At 33.5% G+C, this 27,780-nt stretch overlaps 1 protein-coding gene across 1 annotated transcript; it reads right to left on the bottom strand.

The window, feature by feature from the left end:
- On the bottom strand, positions 1-27,780 carry LOC143241703 (transmembrane protease serine 9-like). Its single transcript, XM_076484933.1, has 14 exons — positions 27,394-27,780; positions 25,348-25,427; positions 24,681-24,787; positions 19,738-20,006; positions 19,110-19,264; positions 16,453-16,602; positions 13,107-13,225; positions 11,559-11,692; positions 7,335-7,559; positions 5,244-5,320; positions 4,734-4,834; positions 3,902-4,170; positions 2,701-2,858; positions 1-577 (listed from the first exon to the last, which is right to left on the bottom strand). The coding sequence occupies exons 1-14, from the start codon at positions 27,722-27,724 to the stop codon at positions 416-418; spliced, it is 2,337 nt and encodes a 778-aa protein (XP_076341048.1). The 5' UTR covers positions 27,725-27,780; the 3' UTR covers positions 1-415.

Genomic DNA, 27,780 nt, shown 5'->3' with positions numbered 1-27,780 from the left:
TGAATATGTGACTTCATAATTTAGCATCTATGTAACATAATAGGTTGTCTGAAGTAAATTTATATTTATTTATGTTAATGTTAAAATACATAAATAATTTCTTTAAATAAGTGGCTTCTTACGTCAGAGATTTTACACAATAAACTTGATTCATGTGTCATTGAAGATAATGAGTCTCGTCGTTACGTAAGAATTATTTCAAATTCATTAGACGTGTTACTGACAAACATTCCGTTGTTATGGAAGAATCAGTTCACGTGTTATTTAGATACCTTTTGTCGACGTTATAAGAATTAAAAGATTCATAATGAATCACAACATTTTGTGTCATTGGAAAAACCGAACATAAGACATTTTTGTAATCCAATGCTGTCAATGACAGGTCATTCGTTCAATAAAAAGCCATCTTTTGTTGTTATGATGTCCCTAGGTGTGTTCTAATCCAAGGTGTAAAAGACGATATTTTGGTGTAAACACCAGGAAGGTTTTCTCGACCACATCCCACACCCCATGACACCAGGCCTGCGAGTATGTATGTTCCATTTTCCTTGACTGTCAAAGGTCCTCCAGAGTCACCCTGGATTACAAATACTTATAAATTAGTAAAATATATGATACACATTTTCTGTATATATACACTGGTGGCCAAAATCTTAAGGCCAATGAACATAAAGAAAAAATATGCATTTTACGTTGTTAGACTCAACCACTTATTTGAGTAGAGCTTCGAAAGATGAAAATAAGAAAATAAAAATTAAAAACTTTTTTAGCACTTAATAGGGAAAATGTAAACACTGTGACATTAGCCTAAATACCAGCTGGTCAAAAGTTTAGGATCATACCAAAAAGAAGTCCTAACCAGGGTAGGACATGCTCAACAAGAGGTCTCAGTAGAGAGTGCATGACCGTCATTGCGAATAACTTCAAACATTCACTTTGGCATGGCCGATATAAGCGTTTGCAGAAGGCTGGCTGGAATGTTATTCCAAGTGGTGAAGATGGCTTCACGAAGATCATGCACTGTTTGGAATTGACGTCCATTTCTATAGACTTCCCTTGCCATCCACCTCCTAACATTTTCAATGGGGCTCAGTTCGGGCGAACACGCTGGATGGTCCAAAATAATCACGTTATTCGCTATGAAAAAGTCCTTTGTCCTGCGGACATTGTGGATTGCAGCGTTGTTGGTCATTTCCACACAAGCGAGAGCCTTCAGTCAATAAGGATGCTCTGTCCAACATGCCAATGTAGCCAGCTGCTATTTTTTTCTCATCAGAGAACAAAACCTTATTCTACTTTTCTATGCCCCATGTTTGATGCTTCTCAGCAAAGTTTAACAAAGCTGTTTCGTAATGTAGAAGAAGGCGTGGCCTTTGAAGACTTTACGGTTTTTAAAGCCTTTCTCTCATATGTCTTATTGTTTTTGAGCTGCATTCTGCGTCCGTCAGGGCCTTAATCTGGTTCGACGATCGGCTGGTGTCTTGCCGGACAACTCGTCAAAACTGCTCAACACGACGAAATTTTCTTGGGCCGAAACCTTCGTTCCGTATCCCTCAGGGTCTTTTAAAAATTTACAACATCAGTTTTACTACACCCAATCTCACGTTGAGAGAGACCTTTCTTTTGCAGCTCGACAATTCTGCCATGTTCAAACTCTGTCAACTTTTTAGCCTTTACCATGATTTTACCCAATGTAACACAGGAGATGATCAGTGGGAGATGTTGACAACGCTAATGCTTGAACACAAATGACTAAATTTCATTACATGTTTACCGATTAATGCTTTGTTTCAATATGGTCTTAAACTTTTGACCAGCTGGTATTTAGGCTAATTTCATAGTGTTTACATTTTCCCTATTAAATGCTAAATAAGATTTTTATTTTTATTTTCCCATTTCTTATTTTCATCTTTCGAAGCTCTACTCAAATAAGTTGTTGAGTCTAACAATGCAAAATGCATATTTTTTCTTTATATTCACTAGCCTTAATGTTTTGGCCAGCAGTGTATAAATATATATATATATACTCTTAAGTTCTGAATGTTTAATATAAATGAACACAATGCTGTTTAAAAAGTTAATACATTAAGTTCCCTTAAAGTGAAATGAATTTTAAATATTGTATCTAGCTAGTGTGTGGAATAATTGTCCGTGTTATTATGATAGTTTACTAATTTTCGACATACACTACCCTTTAAGCAGGCTTGCGTATGGCCAAGTGGTTAAAGAGCTCGACTCATAATCTCCGGATTGCGGGTTCGAATCTTAGTCGCACCAAACATACTTTTAATTGCAGAGGAGTTATAAACGTTACAATTCATTGGTAAAAGAGTGGTCCAAGTGACGATTAACTACCTTACACTCCTGAAGTTGGAGCAGGTAACCCTTGTGGAGCTTTGTGCGAAATTTAAAAATAAATCATAGTTTACTAATATTCAACAAACAATGCAGAATCTTGAATTTCACACATATACACTAGCTGTTCCTAATCTAAAAGCTATAGACTTGGGGTAATCCTAACAGAAGTGCAAACTACACGTCTCCTATCAACAAAAGGTCGAGATCTTGTGACTCTGGATTGAAAGAGGAGAGCCATAAGATACAGGTTCTGTCCCATCTTTCTCATAAGAAAAGAATCGCAGTGTATTTATATGTACTTCTGTTTTGTCATCAAACAGTCAAATATTCTTTAAGAATTACCTGACAGGCATCTCTTCCCCCATCTTTATAACCAGCACAAAACATTTCCTCGTATATTTCTTCCCTCCTTCCCTCGTTCTTGTACCACTGTTGACATTTGACATTTTCTATAACCTGTAGTACTGCTTTCTGTAGTTTACTGGGAATGGATCGAACACCTGAAATTAAAAAAAATAGTTGTACAATTCATTGTTACAGGATCACATTTAGTAACCATGTTGTTACAGGTTAAAGGATCATATTTAGTAACCATGTTGTTACAGGTTAAAGGATTACATTTAGTAACCATGTTGTTACGATGTGGAAGTCGTTTGTCTACTAACCATGTTGTTATAGGTTAAAGGATCACATTTAGTAACCATGTTGTTACAGGTTAAAGGATCACATTTAGTAACCATGTTTTTACGATGTGGAAGTCGTCTGTCTACTAACCATGTTGTTATAGGTTAAAGGATCACATTTAGTAACCATGTTGTTACAGGTTAAAGGATCACATTTAGTAACCATGTTGTTACAGGTTAAAGGATCACATTTAGTAACCATGTTGTTACAGGTTAAAGGATCATATTTAGTAACCATGTTGTTACAGGTTAAAGGATTACATTTAGTAACCATGTTGTTACGATGTGGAAGTCGTTTGTCTACTAACCATGTTGTTATAGGTTAAAGGATCACATTTAGTAACCATGTTGTTACAGGTTAAAGGATCACATTTAGTAACCATGTTTTTACGATGTGGAAGTCGTCTGTCTACTAACCATGTTGTTATAGGTTAAAGGATCACATTTAGTAACCATGTTGTTACAGGTTAAAGGATCACATTTAGTAACCATGTTGTTACAGGTTAAAGGATCACATTTAGTAACCATGTTGTTACGATGTGGAAGTAGTCTGTCTACTAACCATGTTGTTACAGGTTAAAGGATCACATTTAGTAACCATGTTGTTACGATGTGGAAGTAGTCTGTCTACTAACCATGTTGTTACAGGTTAAAGGATCACATTTAGTAACCATGTTGTTACAATGTGAAATAACACATTCACTAATTTGGTTGTCATAGTTTGAAGGATCATATGTACAGTTGTAAACATTAAGTCTAGTTGCTCGTTTAGTGAAACTGTTAACAGCTTCTACATGTACATTTCGAATAACACATGTGATTAGGTTGAAAAGTGACTTGGTTATTGAACTATTATTTACCATGTGCTTTACGACCCCATCCACTGACTGTTCCCAGGCTTCCTGTAAAGTTCTGTCCAAATCGAGGAAGACACACTGGTATAATATGTCGCTTTATTTTCACCGTCTCAGAAAGTTCTAGAAGGGCTATGTCTCCTTGGAAAGTACCAGGGATGTAACCTGAATAAACAGTCTTTCTTTGAACATCGTATTCAGCATGCCGAAGATACTCATTTTGGTTTCGAATATCGTGTTCTCCAAGTCTCACGATCAGGGCGTTCGTTGGAACTCTAGTAAAAGCAAATGAACAACAGCGTGAAGTCCCAATCTGTCTTTAAAACACTTGGAATAGATCTGAGTGATACCTGCGAGTTTTTCATTGTAAACCTCACGGAGCAGACAATACCAATATACTGTATGTTTTATGACTTGTGCAGTAATTTATACGTTTAACACTGCATGCTAATAGCTAATATGGATGTTATTAGTTGTAATCCAGTATAAATACAGTTTATTGCTAATCCAGTATATCCATATTTATTTATCAATCCAGTATAGACACAGCTGGTTCCTAAGCCGATATATTTATAATAAACAATAGGCAGGCAGACAACGATTTATAAACATAAATAAGTATTATTGAAGGAAAAACATGTGGTATGTTTCCACGAAATGTTGGTTTGTCTTCTTCGATAAAATTCGGTTAATGTATATAAATATCGTACCTGTGATTACACTGGAATAATGTGATTCTTTACTCAAGCATAGACATAATTAGTTCTTAGTAAAATACGTGGATAACTTATTATTAATCCAATACACAGTGTTAATTCATTGCTAATGATACACCCACCTGTAGACGCAGTGTGCAGCAGTCACCACCCACTTTTTATGAATCAGAGCTCCGCCACACAAAAGACGTTTCGATAAATACTTTTTCTTCAGAATCGCTGCCTAAACAAACAAAAATTTCAAACATAATGTTCACGTTATTGAAGCTGTTACTTCAACACAAAAACCTAAATATTAATCATCTAACGCCCTCTGTTATGACCCATTCGAATGACAACTCTGAATCTCTGTCTGTGAGAACTTTGTTTGTTCTGTATAAAATACAATAATAGTTTTATTAACGCTTTCAGTTTATAGTTTCATCTGGATGATACATAATGTTAACACTTGTTCCCAGTTCTCCTTTCTAAGATATTTTTAAAGACCCTCTTGTGACGTATGATGTCTGCTGTTTAGCCCAGAGTGAATTATTTTTAAATATCTTATCCTTCATCGTTGCAATCTGTAGTAAAGTACTCATAAACTATAACATTCAACACTATTCTGGACTAACTGGACTGTACAGACTTACCTGCCAAGGGACTTCTCCAAACTTCGTATTTTCTCCGAGAGCCACTTTTGGTCCACGCAGATAAATTTTTCCACACTCTGAAAATTACAGAGAACCCAATATATTAGTTAGTTTTATAAACATGATTCGCAGCGTTTTACTGATGAATCCATTAAACCTGAAGACAACTAGAAAACCGCAGTTGAAACAAAAACTAAAATAATTTATTAACATGATGGACCTTGAGTGAACTTCTTTTGTTCTGGTTTAGACAGGTCAATAAACTTAAATGTGGAATGTTGTACACGTCAATGATACACGTGAATTGTGTAACATTCCAGCTAAAAGGAACAACTTAATTGTATAAATATTTTTCATTTTTTATAAGTTCTTCCAAGAACTGTAAACTTTGTAAAGTTCTTATGTTACGTCAGTGTCTATTGTATCAGTGGGGTCGTCCCAAAATGTTTTCTGATTGGAATATTTCATCCGGTTAGTCTGGAATCCAGCTACAAACACCCAGTACAGTGATAGTTTTTATATGTACAAACATTCAGTACAGTGAAAGCTTTTATATGTACAAACTCCCAGTACAGTGACAGCTTTATATGTACAAACACCCAGTACAGTGACAACTTTATATGTACAAACACCCAGTACAGTGACAGCTTTTATGTGTACAAACATCCGGTACAGTGACAGCTTTTGTACAAACTCCCAGTACAGTGACAGCTTTATATGTACAAACTCCCAGTACAGTGACAGCTTTATATGTACAAACACCCAGTACAGTGACAGCTTTATATGTACAAACACCCAGTACAGTGAAAGCTTTTATGTGTACAAACACCCGGTACAGTGACAGCTTTATATGTACAAACACCCAGTACAGTGAAAGCTTTTATATGTACAAACACCTAGTACAGTGACAGCTTTTATATGTACAAACACCTAGTACAGTGACAGCTTTTATATGTACAAACACCCAGTACAGTGAAAGCTTTATATGTACAAACACCCAGTACAGTGACAGCTTTATATGTACAAACACCCAGTACAGTGAAAGCTTTTATATGTACAAACACCCGGTACAGTGACAGCTTTTATATGTACAAACACCCAGTACAGTGAAAGCTTTTATATGTACAAACACCCAGTACAGTGACAGCTTTTATATGTACAAACTCCCAGTACAGTGACAGCTTTATATGTACAAACACCCGGTACAGTGACAGCTTTATATCTACAAACGCCCAGCACAGTGACTTTGATAGTCGCCGATAGTTATATTCCTCGGTGTAAAGCTGACGTCTGATCCAGTTTGTATTCACAATGAAGTTATATTATCTGTTGGACTATCTTTGACAGTGTCCTGTATATTATCTGTTGGACTATCTTTGATAGTGTCCTGAATATTATCTGTTGGACTATCTTTGATAGTGTCCTGTATATTATCTGTTGGACTATCTTTGATAGTGTCCTGTATATTATTTGTTGGACTATCTTTGATAGTGTCCTTTATATTATCTGTTGGACTATCTTTGATAGTGTCCTGAATATTATCTGTTGGACTATCTTTGACAGTGTCCTGTATATTATCTGTTGGACTATCTTTGATAGTGTCCTGAATATTATCTGTTGGACTATCTTTGATAGTGTCCTGTATATTATCTGTTGGACTATCTTTGATAGTGTCCTGTATATTATTTGTTGGACTATCTTTGATAGTGTCCTTTATATTATCTGTTGGACTATCTTTGATAGTGTCCTTTATATTATCTGTTGGACTATCTTTGATAGTGTCCTTTATATTATCTGTTGGACTATCTTTGATAGTGTCCTGAATTTTCCTTACACTCGAAACTTATCTTATTTGCTCGTATGATTACTAAGTTAGAAAATAATTCCATTTTGGTGACACAGAAAAACAAAATTTTTAAAGCTCGTTTAGAAACAGTAACATTTCATGTATATATATAAATATATGTATGTGTGAGTGTGTTATATCCTAAAACACATCTAGAATGTTTCCTTTCATCACACTAGAACACATATTAAAAGGTATATTATTGTTAGAATGGAAAGCTCTGGAGAGGAAACAAACACTTTTACCTCCGTCCCTTGGACCATCTGACGTGTTTGAAATGTTTCCCACGGCATCAGGCTTAGTGAAGTCCGATAGGTGGCTGGCCTGTCTTTCATCCACCAAGGGAACACAACAACTCCAAATGATTCCGCCTTTACACAAGTCTAAAGCTTGATTCTTGTGATATAAACAGTTGAGTCCAAAGTCGCAGCCATACGTTTTGCCCTGATAAAAACACTTCTGTGGAAGTTCTGATAAAACATACACTTTGTTAAAGAAGCTTAATAAGCGAGGAGATTAAGTTTATTGATTAAATCAAACACTAAGTCCAAACAAAATGTGTCTATAACAATAGATTTATATCAGATTTTGGAAGCTTAAAAACCATTATATTCACTATAAAGTACACATTTAAAATATTTCAGTCGTTAGTTTATTAAAATTACTCACTGAATACATTAGAATATGTGAGTCGTAGATGTATTTGGATGCTGAAATATATCCAAATGTTCAGTATGTGTGGTTTTATTTATGTAACATTTTGTAGTGTTTGTCCTATGAGATTACACCTGTTCATGGTGTACTAACTTAACTTTAAGAATTGTGTTATATACACCTGTTCATGCTGTACTAACTTAACTTAAAGAAGTGTGTTATATAGTTCCACTACCTCTTCATGGTATATTAACTTAACTTAAAGAAGTGTGTTATATAGTTCCACTACCTCTTCATGGTATATTAACTTAACTTAAAGAAGTGTGTTATATAGTTCCACTACCTCTTCATGGTATATTAACTTAACTTAAAGAAGTGTGTTATATAGTTTCACTACCTCTTCATGGTGTATTAACGTAACTTAAAGAAGTGTGTTATATAGTTCCACTACCTCTTCATGGTGTACTAACTTAACTTAAAGAAGTGTGTTATATACTTTCACTACCTCTTCATGGTGTACTAACTTAACTTAAAGAAGTGTGTTATATAGTTCCACTACCTCTTCATGGTGTATTAACTTAACTTAAAGAAGTGTGTTATATACTTTCACTACCTCTTCATGGTGTACTAACTTAACTTAAAGAAGTATGTTATATACTTTCACTACCTCTTCATGGTGTACTAACTTAACTTAAAGAAGTGTGTTATATAGTTCCACTACCTCTTCATGGTGTATTAACTTAACTTAAAGAAGTGTGTTATATAGTTCCACTACCTCTTCATGGTATATTAACTTAACTTAAAGAAGTGTGTTATATAGTTCCACTACCTCTTCATGGTGTATTAACTTAACTTAAAGAAGTGTGTTATATAGTTCCACTACCTCTTCATGGTGTATTAACTTAACTTAAAGAAGTGTGTTATATAGTTCCACTACCTCTTCATGGTGTATTAACTTAACTTAAAGAAGTGTGTTGTATAGTTCCACTACCTCTTCATGGTGTATTAACTTAACTTAAAGAAGTGTGTTGTATAGTTTCACTACCTCTTCATGGTGTATTAACTTAACTTAGAGAAGTGTGTTATATAGTTCCACTACCTCTTCATGGTGTATTAACTTAACTTAAAGAAGTGTGTTATATAGTTCCACTACCTCTTCATGGTGTATTAACTTAACTTAAAGAAGTGTGTTGTATAGTTCCACTACCTCTTCATGGTGTATTAACTTAACTTAAAGAAGTGTGTTGTATAGTTCCACTACCTCTTCATGGTGTATTAACTTAACTTAAAGAAGTGTGTTATATAGTTCCACTACCTCTTCATGGTGTATTAACTTAACTTAAAGAAGTGTGTTATATAGTTCCACTACCTCTTCATGGTGTATTAACTTAACTTAAAGAAGTGTGTTATATAGTTCCACTACCTCTTCATGGTGTATTAACTTAACTTAAAGAAGGGTGTTGTATAGTTCCACTACCTCTTCATGGTGTATTAACTTAACTTAAAGAAGTGTGTTATATAGTTTCATTACCTCTTCATGGTGTATTAACTTAACTTAAAGAAGTGTGTTATATACTTTCACTACCTCTTCATGGTGTATTAACTTAACTTAAAGAAGTGTGTTGTATAGTTCCACTACCTCTTCATGGTGTATTAACTTAACTTAAAGAAGTGTGTTGTATAGTTCCACTACCTCTTCATGGTGTATTAACTTAACTTAAAGAAGTGTGTTGTATAGTTCCACTACCTCTTCATGGTGTATTAACTTAACTTAAAGAAGTGTGTTATATAGTTCCACTACCTCTTCATGGTGTATTAACTTAACTTAAAGAAGTGTGTTATATAGTTCCACTACCTCTTCATGGTGTATTAACTTAACTTAAAGAAGTGTGTTATATAGTTCCACTACCTCTTCATGGTGTATTAACTTAACTTAAAGAAGTGTGTTATATACTTTCACTACCTCTTCATGGTGTATTAACTTAACTTAAAGAAGGGTGTTGTATAGTTCCACTACCTCTTCATGGTGTATTAACTTAACTTAAAGAAGGGTGTTGTATAGTTCCACTACCTCTTCATGGTGTATTAACTTAACTTAAAGAAGTGTGTTATATAGTTTCATTACCTCTTCATGGTGTATTAACTTAACTTAAAGAAGTGTGTTGTATAGTTCCACTACCTCTTCATGGTGTATTAACTTAACTTAAAGAAGTGTGTTATATAGTTCCACTACCTCTTCATGGTGTATTAACTTAACTTAAAGAAGTGTGTTATATACTTTCACTACCTCTTCATGGTGTATTAACTTAACTTAAAGAAGTGTGTTGTATAGTTCCACTACCTCTTCATGGTGTATTAACTTAACTTAAAGAAGTGTGTTGTATAGTTCCACTACCTCTTCATGGTGTATTAACTTAACTTAAAGAAGTGTGTTGTATAGTTCCACTACCTCTTCATGGTGTATTAACTTAACTTAAAGAAGTGTGTTATATAGTTCCACTACCTCTTCATGGTGTATTAACTTAACTTAAAGAAGTGTGTTATATAGTTCCACTACCTCTTCATGGTGTATTAACTTAACTTAAAGAAGTGTGTTGTATAGTTCCACTACCTCTTCATGGTGTATTAACTTAACTTAAAGAAGTGTGTTATATAGTTCCACTACCTCTTCATGGTGTATTAACTTAACTTAAAGAAGTGTGTTATATACTTTCACTACCTCTTCATGGTGTATTAACTTAACTTAAAGAAGTGTGTTGTATAGTTCCACTACCTCTTCATGGTGTATTAACTTAACTTAAAGAAGTGTGTTGTATAGTTCCACTACCTCTTCATGGTGTATTAACTTAACTTAAAGAAGTGTGTTGTATAGTTCCACTACCTCTTCATGGTGTATTAACTTAACTTAAAGAAGTGTGTTATATAGTTCCACTACCTCTTCATGGTGTATTAACTTAACTTAAAGAAGTGTGTTATATAGTTCCACTACCTCTTCATGGTGTATTAACTTAACTTAAAGAAGTGTGTTATATAGTTCCACTACCTCTTCATGGTGTATTAACTTAACTTAAAGAAGTGTGTTGTATAGTTCCACTACCTCTTCATGGTGTATTAACTTAACTTAAAGAAGTGTGTTATATAGTTTCATTACCTCTTCATGGTGTATTAACTTAACTTAAAGAAGTGTGTTATATACTTTCACTACCTCTTCATGGTGTATTAACTTAACTTAAAGAAGTGTGTTGTATAGTTTCACTACCTCTTCATGGTGTACTAACTTAACTTAAAGAAGTGTGTTAAATAGTTTCACTACCTCTTCATGGTGTATTAACTTAACTTAAAGAAGTGTGTTATATTGTTTCACTACCTATTCATGGTATATTAACTTAACTTAAAGAAGTGTGTTATATAGTTCCACTACCTCTTCATGGTATATTAACTTAACTTAAAGAAGTGTGTTATATAGTTTCACTACCTCTTCATGGTGTATTAACGTAACTTAAAGAAGTGTGTTATATAGTTCCACTACCTCTTCATGGTATATTAACTTAACTTAAAGAAGTGTGTTATATAGTTCCACTACCTCTTCATGGTGTATTAACTTAACTTAAAGAAGTGTGTTGTATAGTTTCACTACCTCTTCATGGTGTATTAACTTAACTTAAAGAAGTGTGTTATATACTTTCACTACCTCTTCATGGTGTACTAACTTAACTTAAAGAAGTGTGTTATATAGTTCCACTATCTCTTTACGGTGTATTAACGTAACTTATTCAACTTATCGAAGATGTTTAACTAGGTCGCTGAGTACTCACTTAAGACGTGGCGAATGAAGTTGTACAGTCTCGCGTCCGGAACGTTAGATGTTACGTTCCGCCCAACATCAGTGATCGTAGCTTGGGGTTTACAACAGAAGATGAACAGTCCTAGTAAAAGATGCTTCATTATTCTGTAAAGAAACAGTGGCCAGTAGGTGTAAATGTGTTACATATACATTCATTTCATTGGAATTATTACCATTGTAGAACCGAAATATTGTTCATGACCTTTTGATGAAGATTCTGACATTACGTTAGTTGTGTAATGACTTTGAGGTAGTTTTTTTACTGACGTTAAAGTTAGTTTATTTACTGACTTAAAGTAGTTTATTTAATGACTTAAAGTTAGTTTATTTACTGACTTTATAGTAGTTTATTTAATGACTTAAAGTTGGTTTATTTACTGACTTTATAGTAGTTTATTTACTGATATTAAGTTAGTTTATTTACTGATATTAAGTTAGTTTATTTACTGACTTTAAAGTAGTTTATTTAATGACTTAAAGTTAGTTTATTTACTGACTTTATAGTAGTTTATTTAATGACTTTAAGTTAGTTTACTTACTGACTTTATAGTAGTTTATTTACTGATATTAAGTTAGTTTATTTACTGTCTTTAAAGTAGTTTATTTACTGACTTTATAGTAGTTTATTTACTGACTTTGAAGTAGTTTATTTAATGACTTAAAGTTAGTTTATTTACTGACTTAAAGTAGTTTATTTAATGAGTTTAAATTAGTTTATTTAATGACTTTAAGTTAGTTTATTTACTGACTTTAAAGTAGTTTATTTAATGACTTAAAGTTAGTTTATTTACTGACTTTATAGTAGTTTATTTAATGACTTAAAGTTAGTTTACTTACTGACTTTATAGTAGTTTATTTACTGATGTTAAGTTAGTTTATTTACTGTCTTTAAAGTAGTTTATTTAATGACTTAAAGTTAGTTTATTTACTGACTTTATAGTAGGTTATTTACTGACTTTGAAGTAGTTTATTTAATGACTTAAAGTTAGTTTATTTACTGACTTTATAGTAGTTTATTTAATGACTTAAAGTTAGTTATTTACTGACTTTAAAGTAGTTTATTTAATGACTTAAAGTTAGTTTATTTACTGACTTTAAAGTAGTTTATTTAATGACTTAAAGTTAGTTTATTTACTGACTTAAAGTAGTTTATTTAATGAGTTTAAATTAGTTTATTTGATGAGTTTAAATTAGTTTATTTACTGACTTTAAGTAAGTTTATTTAGTAATTCTACGGTAGTTAAAGTATAATCATAAGTAATAATGCTAGGAATAGGTAATAATTTTAGAAATATCTAATAATTACTTACACTAGTTAAAAAGTGGTAATACAAGGGGTATAGATGATAAACAAATATTCATTAAATATCCTACGAACAAAGACGAGAAACGTTTCTTTAGGATTACCATAAGCAATCTTTAAAATGCACCATTTTCGACGGACCGTAATTAAATCTATCTATTTGACCACTAGCTAGACTGTCCTACGTGACTTTGTAACCTGGTTAAATCAACTTACGTCCTGCTGTGTCTGTTAAGCCACATTCTTCTCTTAACATTTCTAAAGTAGATTACTGGAGGTAAACACCAATCATCTCTTCCACTTATTACGAAACACCCTCTTAACAACAGAACTAGGAATATTGGTTACATACCCCCAGATTTCAACTTTTCATATTCTGTCTCATCGATATCAACATTGGATTAATTATCTGTCATTTGCAACACGGTGAAAACTTTATATCTCAATCAAAACCTGCTAGTGACAATAATGACGTCATGTGTGCACCAAGTAGCTGTTGTAATAACACTGATATCCAAGGATATTCTTACTCGGTGCAAGGCTGTTAATGACAATAGTAGCGTCACATGTACACCAAGAATGTACACCATTCATGACATAGAATTATACACATACTTTATTAATAACACTAATATCTTACTCAATCCAAAGTTGTCAGTAATATACAAGATTGATACTTGCTCAAAATCCAATACTTACAAGAATAACTAAGTAGATATTTTAGTCTTAGAAATTACATCCACGGTTTTCTTAGGCCTCTGTACACGTTAATACGACCGATCCAAAGTGAAATAAATAACTCTGTATGAAAAGAAATAATTATATAGGTAACGGCAAATTGGGTCGTTTTCACAACTTGCGGCGTCAAATTTGGTTAGTTATTCCAAGAAATATTTCAGTTGTGACATAAGACAATCATTTATTTTTCTCTTTAACAAACTTGTAGCAAGTATACAAAAGTTTGTCAGTGAAAAGGCCGAAGAGTTCACGTCAGATTCCTACATATAAGGACTTTGAAAATGTATGACGTATTATATCTTTCAGGAAGTAAAGATTTCTCTGCGAATTCCGGAAAAGAAATCTAGCCAGATACCGTAAATAATGCCATATATTTAACTAACTTCATGAGCTTCGCTCTAATTTGCTCAAGAAACAAATACTGACAATATTCCTTGAGAGGGGGGCTAACTAAACATATTCTATGTCGAATATTCCTTGTGGGGAGCTAACTAAACATATACTATGTGGAATATTCCTTGTGAGGGGGGCTAATTAAACATATTCTATGTCGAATATTTCTTGTGAGAGGGGGCTAACTAAACATATTCTATGTCGAATATTCCTTATGAGGGGGCTAATTAAACATATTCTATATCGCATATTCCTTGTGAGGGGGCTAACTAAACATATTCTATATCGAATATTCCTTGTGAGGGGGACTAATTAAACATATTCTATATCGAATATTCCTTGTGAGGGGGCTAACTAAACATATTCTATATCGAATATTCCTTGTGGAGGGCTAACTAAACATATTCTATGTCGAATATTCCTTGTGATGGGGGCTAATTAAACATATTCTATGTCGAATATTCCTTATGAGGGGGCTAACTAAAAATATTCTATGTCGAATATTCCTTGAGGGGGCTAATTAAATATATTCTATGTCGAATATTCTTTGTGAGGGGGCTAACTAAACATATTCTATGTCAAATATTCCTTGTGGGGGCTAACTAAACATATTCTATGTTGAATATTTCTTGTGAGGGGGGCTAACTAAACATATACTATGTTGAATATTCCTTGTGAGGGGGCTAATTAAACATATTCTATGTCGAATATTTCTTGTGAGGGGGGTAATTAAACATATTCTATGTCGAATATTCCTTGTGAGGGGGGATAATTAAACATATTCTATATCGAATATTCCTTATGAGTGGCTAATTAAATATATTCTATGTCTGTACTTTAAGTAATTCAGTTATCGAATCGTGAAACGGTCTCTGTTCCTAAGTTCTTGGTTCTATTTGGGTTTGGGTGATCTATGAACAAATGTTCAGAAACGTTAAACGAATAACTACAATTTGTGTTCCGAATGCTGAAGGTTACTTGATATGAAATCAAATCACTTAGTAAACTTGTACAGTCAGATGTGACTTACACAGCATAAAGAGAATCGTGTGTGTATTAAAGTTTGTTTATAAAATATTAACAAATAGAACAACATTATTTCACTACAAACACAAATATTGATAATTCAGCTTTTAATAATATTCAGCATGACAATGAAACGAATTGATAGGCACACTACTAATTTATTAGGTGAGAAAGTTTAAAGAAAAATTATAATTCCTGTCACTTGGGGTTCGTAATGATTATATGTTGTTTATTTAACAAAACGACTCAAATCAAGTAATTTAAACTATATGATGATGTCACATTCACAAAATTTATAATAATTACATTTTCTTTCACAAGGGAGACTGTTGTGTAAGACAATTTACGTTACAAGTTCAAATCATTTAATTATGTATTAATTAACAAGGGAGACTGTTGTGTAAGACAATTTAAATTACAAGTCCAAATCAACAAAATTTATATTTTATTTCACTAAATACATAGTTCAGTAGGAAAGTTTAACTTATAAGTTCAAGACACAATAATTATATTGTATTCAATGGAGACATTGTTGAGTAAGACAGTTTATATTACAAATTAAAGTCACAATATTTATATTATATTTCAATAAATACATTGTACAGTAGGAAAGTTTAAATAATAAGTTAGAGACACAATAACTATATTATATTCAATAAACACACTGTTGTGTAAGACAATTTATATTACAAGTTCAATTCAAAATAATTATACATTAATTCACGAGGGAGACGGTTGTGTAAGACAATTTAAATTACATCTTGAAGTCACAATAATTACTTATTGATTCACAAGAGAGACTGTTGTGTAAGACAATTTATATTACAAGTTCAAATCAAAATAATTATATTTTATTTTACTTAATACATCATTCATTAGGAAAGCTTAAATTATAAGTTTAAGACAAAATAATTATATTCAATAAAGACACTGTTGAGAAGGACAGTTTAAATTACAAGAAACAATACTAATGATTTATATAAAAATACATTGTTGGGTAAGACAGTTTAAATTACAAGTTTAGCACATGATAATTATATTATATTCAATAAACACATTGTTGAGTAAGACAATTTATATTACAAGTTCAAGTCAGAACAATTATATATTAATTAACAAGGGAGACTGTTGGGTAAGAAAATTTAAATTACAACTTCAAGTCACAATAATTATATTTTAAGTTATGTTAATTAAATATACAACATTATAAATCATTTGTATCAGTGACACAGTATAATGCTAAACACCTTTCACTCAAATTCCAATTCTAGGAATATTTTCATTATCATTACGTTTTCATCTAGAATGTTCTCTGGAACTCGTCTTTTATGAGTTTTGATTTAAAGATTACGAATCATAATGAACACATTGTACCATGCAAGGAAATCTCTCATCATTTTGTAAGATTTTCTATGATCCAGTCTTTAAACTTTGAGATACGAGTGGAAACACCCGGAAGGTTAGGTTCTCCACAGCCAATTCCCCATGAGATAATCCCCGCCAGAAACCATCTGCCGTCTTCTCTTTGAACCTGTACTGGCCCTCCGGAATCACCCTAAAAATCAAGTTTGTATCACACTTTTACATTAGATATATATAGTTGTACGATCTTAACATATATTACAGAGTTTCTGTTTCTTCTCAATACAATAGCCCTACACTTTTTCAATAACAGAGGGCGTTTTTTGACTTTCCTTGTCACCAGGTAATACAAAAATCATGCTTTAAAAGTGTTTTGGAACATACTGATACCCTTTCCAATATTATATTTATTGTCTACACATCCGTGTATTGTGTTACTGTTTCAGCTCTCTACAGTGTTATGTAGGAAAACGTTTATTGTCTACACATCTGTGTATTGTGTTACTGTTTTAGTTCTCTACAGTGTTATAGAGCACAATGTTTTATTGTCTACACATCCGTGTATTGTGTTACTGTTTTAGTTCTCTACAGTGTTATAGAACACGATGTTTTATTGTCTACACATCCGTGTATTGTGTTACTGTTTTAGTTCTCTACAGTGTTATAGAACACGATGTTTTATTGTCTACACGTCCGTGTATTGTGTTACTGTTTCAGCTCTCTACAGTGTTATATAGGAAAACGTTTATTGTCAACACATCCGTGTATTGTGTTACTGTTTTAGTTCTCTACAGTGTTATAGAGCACAATGTTTTATTGTCTACACATCCGTGTATTGTGTTACTGTTTTAGTTCTCTACAGTGTTATAGAACACGATGTTTTATTGTCTACACATCCGTGTATTGTGTTACTGTTTCAGCTCTCTACAGTGTTATATAGGAAAACGTTTATTGTCAACACATCCGTGTATTGTGTTACTGTTTTAGTTCTCTACAGTGTTATAGAACACGATGTTTTATTGTCTACACATCTGTGTATTGTATTATTGTTTTAGCTCTCTACATTGTTATAGAACACGATGTTTTATTGTCTGCACATCTGTGTATTGTGTTATTGTTTTAGCTCTCTACAGTGTTATAGAACACGATGTTTTATTGTCTACACATCTGTGTATTGTGTTACTGTTTTAGTTCTCTACAGTGTTATAGAACACGATGTTTTATTGTCTACACATCCGTGTATTGTGTTACTGTTTTAGTTCTCTACAGTGTTATAGAGCACAATGTTTTATTGTCTACACATCCCTGTATTGTGTTACTGTTTTAGCTCTCTACAGTGTTATATAGCACCATGTTTTATTGTCTACACATCTGTGTATTGTGTTACTGTTTTAGTTCTCTACAGTGTTATAGAGCACAATGTTTTATTGTCTACACATCCGTGTATTGTGTTACTGTTTTAGTTCTCTACAGTGTTATAGAACACGATGTTTTATTGTCTACACATCTGTGTATTGTGTTACTGTTTTAGTTCTCTACAGTGTTATAGAGCACCATGTTTTATTGCATACACATCCCTGTATTGTGTTACTGTTTTAGCTCTCTACAGTGTTATAGAACACGATGTTTTATTGTCTACACATCTGTGTATTGTGTTACTGTTTTAGTTCTCTACAGTGTTATAGAACACGATGTTTTATTGTCTACACATCCGTGTATTGTGTTACTGTTTTAGTTCTCTACAGTGTTATAGAGCACAATGTTTTATTGTCTACACATCCCTGTATTGTGTTACTGTTTTAGCTCTCTACAGTGTTATATAGCACCATGTTTTATTGTCTACACATCTGTGTATTGTGTTACTGTTTTAGTTCTCTACAGTGTTATAGAGCACAATGTTTTATTGTCTACACATCCGTGTATTGTGTTACTGTTTTAGTTCTCTACAGTGTTATAGAACACGATGTTTTATTGTCTACACATCTGTGTATTGTGTTACTGTTTTAGTTCTCTACAGTGTTATAGAGCACCATGTTTTATTGTCTACACATCCGTGTATTGTGTTACTGTTTTAGCTCTCTACAGTGTTATAGAACACGATGTTTTATTGTCTACACATCTGTGTATTGTGTTACTGTTTTAGTTCTCTACAGTGTTATAGAACACGATGTTTTATTGTCTACACATCCGTGTATTGTGTTACTGTTTTAGTTCTCTACAGTGTTATAGAGCACAATGTTTTATTGTCTACACATCCCTGTATTGTGTTACTGTTTTAGCTTTCTACAGTGTTATATAGCACCATGTTTTATTGTCTACACATCTGTGTATTGTGTTACTGTTTTAGTTCTCTACAGTGTTATAGAGCACAATGTTTTATTGTCTACACATCCGTGTATTGTGTTACTGTTTTAGTTCTCTACAGTGTTATAGAACACGATGTTTTATTGTCTACACATCTGTGTATTGTGTTACTGTTTTAGTTCTCTACAGTGTTATAGAGCACCATGTTTTATTGCATACACATCCCTGTATTGTGTTACTGTTTTAGCTCTCTACAGTGTTATAGAACACAATGTTTTATTGTCTTCACATCCCTGTATTGTGTTACTGTTTTAGCTCTCTACAGTGTTATAGAACACAATGTTTTATTGTCTTCACATCTGTGTATTGTGTTACTGTTTCTTTTCCTAGTCTTACCTGACAAGAATCTCTTCCTCCGTCTTCATACCCTGCGCACATGAATGTACCTGGGATATACTCGCGTCTTCCAGCGGCTAAAAACATATTCGTACATTTCGTGTTACTAACTATAGGCATCTGGAGTTCTTGCATCATGGAAGGTAAAATGCCACCTAAAGCAACCAATAATAGTTAATGATATGAGGAGAACGTTAGAATAGATCAAATAAAATGTCAGAACATGAAATGCTACTTGAAAGTAACTGTTACAATATAATATGAAACAATCTATTAAATATTAAACATTATTTATACCGAAAAGAAAGCTTGAATTTCTAAATTTCTAATAAATAAATGTTGCATAATATTAGAAAATATTATAAAGACGTTTTCGCTTTTATCTGAAACAGTATGACACCAACAAATACTTTTGTTTTCTTGTTTACCATATCTTAATGTTTGTCTATAATGGTGACTGTCTGTGTCTGCAATATGTCAATGTTCGTCAAGGTAGTGACCAACCTGGTCTCCAGTATGTCAGTGTTTGCCAAAGTGACTCTCAGAAAGCTATCTGATGGACCTTGTTGAGAAAAGAATCAAACTGTCAGATTTATAAAGATTATGCAGCCTGTTTATCAATACATACCTTCACTAAGACGCCCCCAGCCAGTAATGGTAGCGTTATGCCCTTCCAGGTCCTCATTATCATGAGGCAGGCAGATGGGTGCGATATGAGGCCTAAACTCGACCGGTTCGTTCAGTTTCACCAGGGCTAAGTCATTCTCGTACGTGAATAAGTTATACTTTGGGTGAACGACTTTTCTCTCTGCTCTTCGTTCAACAAACGGAAATGGTTCGAGAACACTGGAAAAGTCGTATTCACCAACTCGTATACGAATCTGCGGCACGTGCAAGCTGTAGGTCAACAAAAAAATATGAGCAAAAAAATGTACTTGCTTTGATTCGGTATTGTTCTTTAAAAGTAATTAAAATAAATAAGTTACTAGACTGGTAAAGTAGGATTTAAAAGTACGTTAAATAAGTCGACATTTTGCAAGCGTTAACAGAGCAACATTTAGACAAGACAATGGTAAACGGAGATACGGGTTAAAATATATGAAGTGTCATACGAGGATGTTCACTGATAGGAGCTTAAGTTTCTTTGGTTAAAAGGTTTTATTTAATTTTATGTCTTATATAGTTTAATTGAAAGTTATTTATTTGATTACTGGTTGTTATTATATTATGTTTTATAATGTAATGTTTCAAAGCATAAAAACTTCAGTGACCATGTTCTTTCACTCGAATTTCAACAAAGTTTCTCTCCAGCATCAAAAAAGGACACATTATTCTATATATTGGATTCACATGTATCAGGTCATCCTGTAAATAATGTCCGAAAATTTAATACACAAAGTGCATCATCATGTCTGTCTTTGTAGAAGGTTTTAATGACTAAAATACATAGTAGGACGTGTATAAAAATGTTCAGACAAATAAAAGAAACTAACCCAACTACACTTTTTCAGATCATTAATCAAACAAACCCTTATGTTTGTCTGTTTTTTTTATTTCACGCAAAGCTATACGAGTGCTATCTGCGCTAGCCGTCCCTAATTTATCTGTGTAAGACTAGAGGGAAGGCAGCTAGTCATCATCACCCACCGCCAACTCTTAGACTACTCTTTTACCAACAAATAGAGGGATTGACCGTAACATTATAACGCTCCACGGCCGAAAAGGCGAGTATGCCTGGTGCGACAGGGATTCGAACTTGCGACCCTCGGATTACGAGTCGAGTGCCTTAACCACCTGGCCATGCCGGGCCCAAACCCTTATAAAGATGGATGTGTCTGAGGAGCACATTAGGCACATAATGATTTATGAGTTTAAAAAACACAATAGTGTAGCAGAAACTACACGAAACATTCAGGGTGTTTATGATGTGGAGTTTCTTAATGAAATAAAATCTCGAAAGTAGTTTCAAGAGGTTCAGATCACGTGATTACTGCTTAAGTGATGCGCCACGTTAAGGTCGATCTGTTGAGTTTAATGATGACTTGCTGCTGGCTGCACTTTATGAAGATTGTGCTGTAACAGTTGAAGAACTAACACAGAAGTTCAATTTAACAGTTTGGAAAGGTGTCAAAACTTGGAAAATGATTTAACCTTAGACATATGTACCTCTCTATAGTTCTTTTTTTTGGTCAGATTAGTCACTAGAGATAAAAAAAATGGATATGTTATAAAAATGTTTAGCACAGCAGACAATGGTTCAGTGTAGGTAAACTGACTGAAGCACAGCCTAAAATGATCCTCCATCCTAGGAAAGTCTTGTTAAACGTTTGGTGGGATATTGTTGGTGTGATCCACTTTGAGTTGCTGCCACTCAATGTAACAGTTACATCAGATATCTATTGTCAACAGTTCGAGTGTTTGAATGTTGCACTGAAAGAAAAGAGGCCTGCAGTTGTAAAAGTGTTGTGTTACACCAGGATAATGCACAGCCCCATACAGCATGTTGTGTTACACCAGGATAATGCACGGCCACATACAGTCTGTTGTGTTACACCAGGATAATGCACGGCCACATACAGCATGTTGTGTTACACCAGGATAATGCACGGACCCATACAGCATGTTGTGTTATACCAGAATAATGCACGGCCCCATACAGCATGTTGTGTTACACCACGATAATACACGGCCCCATACAGCATGTTGTGTTACACCAGGATAATGCACGGCCACATACAGCATGTTGTGTTACACCAGGATAATGCACGGCCCCATACAGCATGTTGTGTTATACCAGGATAATGCACGGCCCCATACAGCATGTTGTGTTACACCAGGATAATACACGGCCCCATACAGCATGTTGTGTTATACCAGGATAATACACGGCCCCATACAGCATGTTGTGTTACACCAGGATAATGCACGACCCCATACAGCAGTGATCACATCTGTAAAGACTGACCAGCTGGAGTGGGAAAAACTTCCACATCTTCCTTATTCTCCAGACCTGCTTCATCTGATTATCATCTAGTTCAAAGTTTGCAGAACGATCTTGATGAAAAAGAACTTGGAACACATGAAGATGTCAAAACTACCCTCTCTACATTCTTTTCCCTCAAACCCCAAGAATTTTATAAAAGTGACATTCAGAAGTTTGTGAATCATTGGCAGGAAGTAATTAATAATAATGTAACATACATTCCTTATAAAATAACTTTAAAAGTGTTTGAAGTTCTTTCTCTTTTTCTGAACGTAAAGTCGGACATTACTTAAGGAATGACCTGATAGATTACTGAAGAAAATTGAAAGACACTCATCCAGGCAACACAATTGATCTCCGCTCCGGACATGACCTCTAGTGACAACTTTCAAGACCAAGTTTTTTATAAGTAAAATACAAAACCATCCAAGCACTGAAACATGAAAGAAACATACAAACAGAAGAAACACTCATTGTTAAATCAGATAAAAACTGTCACGTCAATCATTAATAAATATCACCACGATAAACAAATACAGATAGTTTAAACGAATCTTTAATAATACATTATCCACTTCAGTTTATCGTAAACCCACCAGGTAGAAACCTCTCACCTTTTCTTTTCTAACACTAAAGTAACCAGAATTAACACCTGCTCCACAAAATTTTATCATAAAACAACCAGTTAAAAAACTACATTCTTTATGTCCATCCATATAACATAGAAACAAAAACTATCAAAACTGTTCGTAATTTTTATATAGAAGAGGCTGCAGTCGAGTTGTCGATTAAAAAAACGTAAAAATTTGTAGCAACGGTTTTGTGTGTGTGTGTGTGTGTAATGTCTTATTATTAATATTGTGAAGAGTTCTCACAGGAGTGCTTGAGTATTTTTATTGTAAACAGGTTTACACGGAGAAACTGTGCTTATAACACCACGACAGTAGAATAGAAACACCAATATCTCTTTAATAGTGCGCTATGGAGAAATTCTGATTTTAACGTTAGAATATTTATTTAGGTGTATTCAATTACAGTTCATAACAAGTAATGAAAACTTCTTTGTACGATATTCCAGAACATTTACTAAGACGTTATAATACTTATGTTTATAAACAGTAGTGTCCGTGTGTCACGTTCTTTGTATTCTTACAAAGCACTTATGGCTGGGTGTCACGATCCCTGTATGCTTACAAAGCAGTAATGTCGTTGTGTCACGATCCCTGTATGCTTACAAAGCAGTAATGTCGTTGTGTTATTGTTCCCTGTATGCTTACAAAGCAGTAGTGTCGTTGTGTTACGTTCCCTGTATGCTTACAAAGCAGTAATGTCGTTGTGTTACGTTCCCTGTATGCTTACAAAGCAGTAATGTCGTTGTGTTACGTTCCCTGTATGCTTACAAAGCAGTAGTGTCGTTGTGTTACGTTCCCTGTATGCTTACAAAGCAGTAGTGTCGTTGTGTTACGTTCCCTGTATGCTTCACAAAGCAGTAATGTCGTTGTGTTACGTCCCCTGTATGCTTACAAAGCAGTAATGTCGTTGTGTTACGTTCCCTGTATGCTTACACAGCAGTAATGTCGTTGTGTTACGTTCCCCTGTATGCTTACAAAGCAGTAATGTCGTTGTGTTATTGTTCCTGTATGCTTACAAAGCAGTAGTGTCGTTGTGTTACGTTCCCTGTATGCTTACAAAGCAGTAATGTCGTTGTGTTACGTTCCCTGTATGCTTACAAAGCAGTAATGTCGTTGTGTTACGTTCCCTGTATGCTTACAAAGCAGTAATGTCGTTGTGTTACGTTCCCTGTATGCTTACAAAGCAGTAGTGTCAGTGTGTTACGTTCCCTGTATGCTTACAAAGCAGTAGTGTCATTGTGTTACGTTCCCTGTATGCTCACAAAGCAGTAATGTCGTTGTGTTACGTTCCTTGTATACTCACAAAGCAGTAATGGCTGGGTGCAAGAACAAATAAAACTATATTATTTTGAAAAGAACCACGTTTTACTTATATAATGCTAACCAGTCGTTTTGTTACTCACCAAAACAACTTATATTATAGGTTTTACTTACATAATGCTAACAAGTCGTTTTGTTACTCACCAAAACAACTTATATTATAGGTTTTACTTATATAATGCTAACAAGTCGTTTTGTTACTCACCAAAACAACTTATATTATAGGTTTTACTTACATAATGCTAACAAGTCGTTTTGTTACTCACCAAAACAACTTATATTATAGGTTTTACTTACATATATGCTAACAAGTCGTTTTGTTACTCACCAAAACAACTTATATTATAGGTTTTACTTATATAATGCTAACAAGTCGTTTTGTTACTCACCAAAACAACTTATATTATAGGTTTTACTTACATAATGCTAACAAGTCGTTTTGTTACTCACCAAAACAACTTATATTATAGGTTTTACTTATATATGCTAACAAGTCGTTTTGTTACTCACCAAAACAACTTATATTATAGGTTTTACTAATATATGCTAACAAGTCGTTTTGTTACTCACCAAAACAACTTATATTATAGGTTTTACTTAAAGACAGAGCATAGTAAACATGAACGTTTTACTCACTCGTGCACACAATGGCCGGCTGTAATAATCCAATCCTTACTCAGAACAGCGCCACCACACCGATGCGTGCTGGAGAAACCAAAGAACGACGACTTCCGAACCGAAACCTGTTGAAGTGTTAGATGTTACCTAACCGTTGTTAAGAAAATCCTCAAATCCTGGCGTTTTAGACCGATATTTGTTGACAAATTATTCATTCTTTGGATTATCTTAATTTTCTTCTAAAATTATAAACCTCACAAACACTTTTAATTCTGGAAATAAACGAACTCAAAATACCAAATTTATGAATTTTCTGTAACCTTCAGGATAGGAAACATAATGTTTACTTGATTGTACAAACCTTCAAATTAACAATAAATAAAAGATATTCCAAATATCTTTAAAATATAATTCACGTTGAATTTTTAAGTAGAAAAAGGGAACACACGTTAATCAATTTCTAACCCTTTGATAGGACTAATAAAACCATTTCAGTTCCTGATTAAATAAAGAATTATTTAAAATACGAATATTCGAATTATATAAAACGAAAATTAGCTGTGAATAAGTTTAACCTTATTTATGAACAGAAACCATTAATATATAACATATCATTTGAAAAACATGAATATTAATATATTTTAAAAATATTACACTCTTCTTTATTTCAAAAGATTTATGTTACCTGCCATGGCCAAGCACCGAAGGCTGTTTTCTTACCCCCCACGATTTTTCTTTTCGGAAATAAAGGGGGTATGCCACAATCTAGGAAGACAGAATATTGTTTGTCAAACGTATGCAGATAGAAATGATTACACTGGGTTTTGAATGTATTGTCCATTCTCACGGTATGTCAACGCTAAAATCAGGGGTTCGATTCCCCTCGGTGGGCTGAGCAGATAGCCCTTTGCGGCTTTGCTATACGAAAACACACACACACACACACACACACCATTCTCACGATAGAAAAAGGTAAATAGGTCATAATAAAACAGCAAACATTTATTAAGACATGTACTAAAAAAGGCAAATAGGTCATAATAAAACCGCAAACATTTATTAAGACATGTACTTTCAAAATGTTGTCAATGTAACAATAGACCTAAACTATATACATACAGAGAATCTTTTTTAGTCTAGCTAATTACTTATTTCCTTAGAAATACTCAAGTTAATATATGTAAATATATTCTTATGATCCTTTATGGCCTAGTTAATATTTATATCCACGAAAATATAAATATGTATTATATAATATATAATAGTGACACAGCTGACACAGTAACAGTGACACTATATAATGTATAACAATGACACAGCTGACACAGTAACAGTGACATTATATAATGTATAATAGTGACACAGCTGAAACAGTAACAGTGACATTATATAATATATAATAGTGACAAGCTGACACAGTAACAGTGACATTATATAATGTATAATAGTGACACAGCTGACACAGTAACAGTGACATTATATAATGTATAACAGTGACACAGCTGACACAGTAACAGTGACATTATATAATATATAATAGTGACACAGCTGAAACAGTAACAGTGACATTATATAATATATAATAGTGACACAGTTGAAACAGTAACAGTGACATTATATATATATAATAGTGACACAGCTGACACAGTAACAGTGACATTATATAATGTATAATAACAGACACAGCTGACACAGCAACAGTGACATTATATAATATATAATAGTGACACAGCTGACACAGTAACAGTGACATTATATAATGTATAATAGCGACACAGCTGGCACAGTAACAGTGACATTATATAATATATGACAGTGACACAGCTGACACAGTAACAGTGACATTATATAATGTATAATAGTGACACAGCTGACACAGTAACAGTGACATTATATAATATATAATAGTGACACAGCTGAAACAGTAACAGTGACATTATATAATGTATAATAGCGACACAGCTGGCACAGTAACAGTGACATTATATAATGTATAATAGTGACAACAGCCGACACAGTAACAGTGACATTATATAATAGTGACACAACTGACACAGCATCAGTGACATTATATAATGTATAATAGTGACACAGCTGACACAGTAACAGTGACATTATATAATACATAATAGTGACACAACTGACACAGTAACAGTGACATATATAATGTATAATAGTGACACAGCTGACACAGTAACAGTGACATTATATAATATATAATAGTGACACAGCTGAAACAGTAACAGTGACATTATATAATATATAATAGTGACACAGCTGACACAGTAACAGTGACATTATATAATATATAAAAGTGACACAGCTGACACAGTAACAGTGACATTATATAATATATAATAGTGACACAGCTGAAACAGTAACAGTGACATTATATAATATATAATAGTGACACAGCTGACACAGTAACAGAGACATTATATAATGTATGATAGTGACACAGCTGACACAGTAACAGTGACATTATATAATGTGTAATAGTGACATTTTGACACAGTAACAGTGTCACTATTATATATTATATAATGTCACTGTTACTGTGTCAGCTGTGTCACTATTACACCCAAAGTAGTATTTTTTTAATATTTTACATCCAAACACAATCGTGCTTGACCAAAGTAACTCCAATTTATTTCAAAAGTTCAACATTCTCTAGTATTAACTTTATAACATGGTTGATAGTTTATACTGTCACAAAGGTTAATATACCAACCTTTAATATAATCCACTGGTGTCGGAACAGATGTGTTTAAAGAACTATCAGTTGAAGTCCAATGATGAGAAATAACTGTTGTTTTCATGAAGGATGTTCTTGGTGTAACAGTGACACTTGGGGGCAGATTCGATGTTATGTATTCGATGTTTGAAACAGCTGTGGTTGGCTTATTATTGACCAATGGTGATGTTTCCGATGTGAGTGTTGAAGCTTCTGTCTTCTGGTCATTGACAGGACTTCTGCTTCCACAACAGCTCCTGATGAGATATTTGTCGATACAGTGACTGAGATGAACACCGTCAATCTTCACACACTCCCAGACGAACATACAATTCCCTTTCTGTCCAAGCTTGTTTTGACATGTCTTCGGGTGGATTTCTAGTC

This window comes from Tachypleus tridentatus, unplaced genomic scaffold (genome assembly GCF_004210375.1).
Source record: "Tachypleus tridentatus isolate NWPU-2018 unplaced genomic scaffold, ASM421037v1 Hic_cluster_1, whole genome shotgun sequence".
NCBI classification, from domain to species: domain Eukaryota; kingdom Metazoa; phylum Arthropoda; class Merostomata; order Xiphosura; family Limulidae; genus Tachypleus; species Tachypleus tridentatus.
This window is presented reverse-complemented; position numbering and strand designations above follow the sequence as displayed.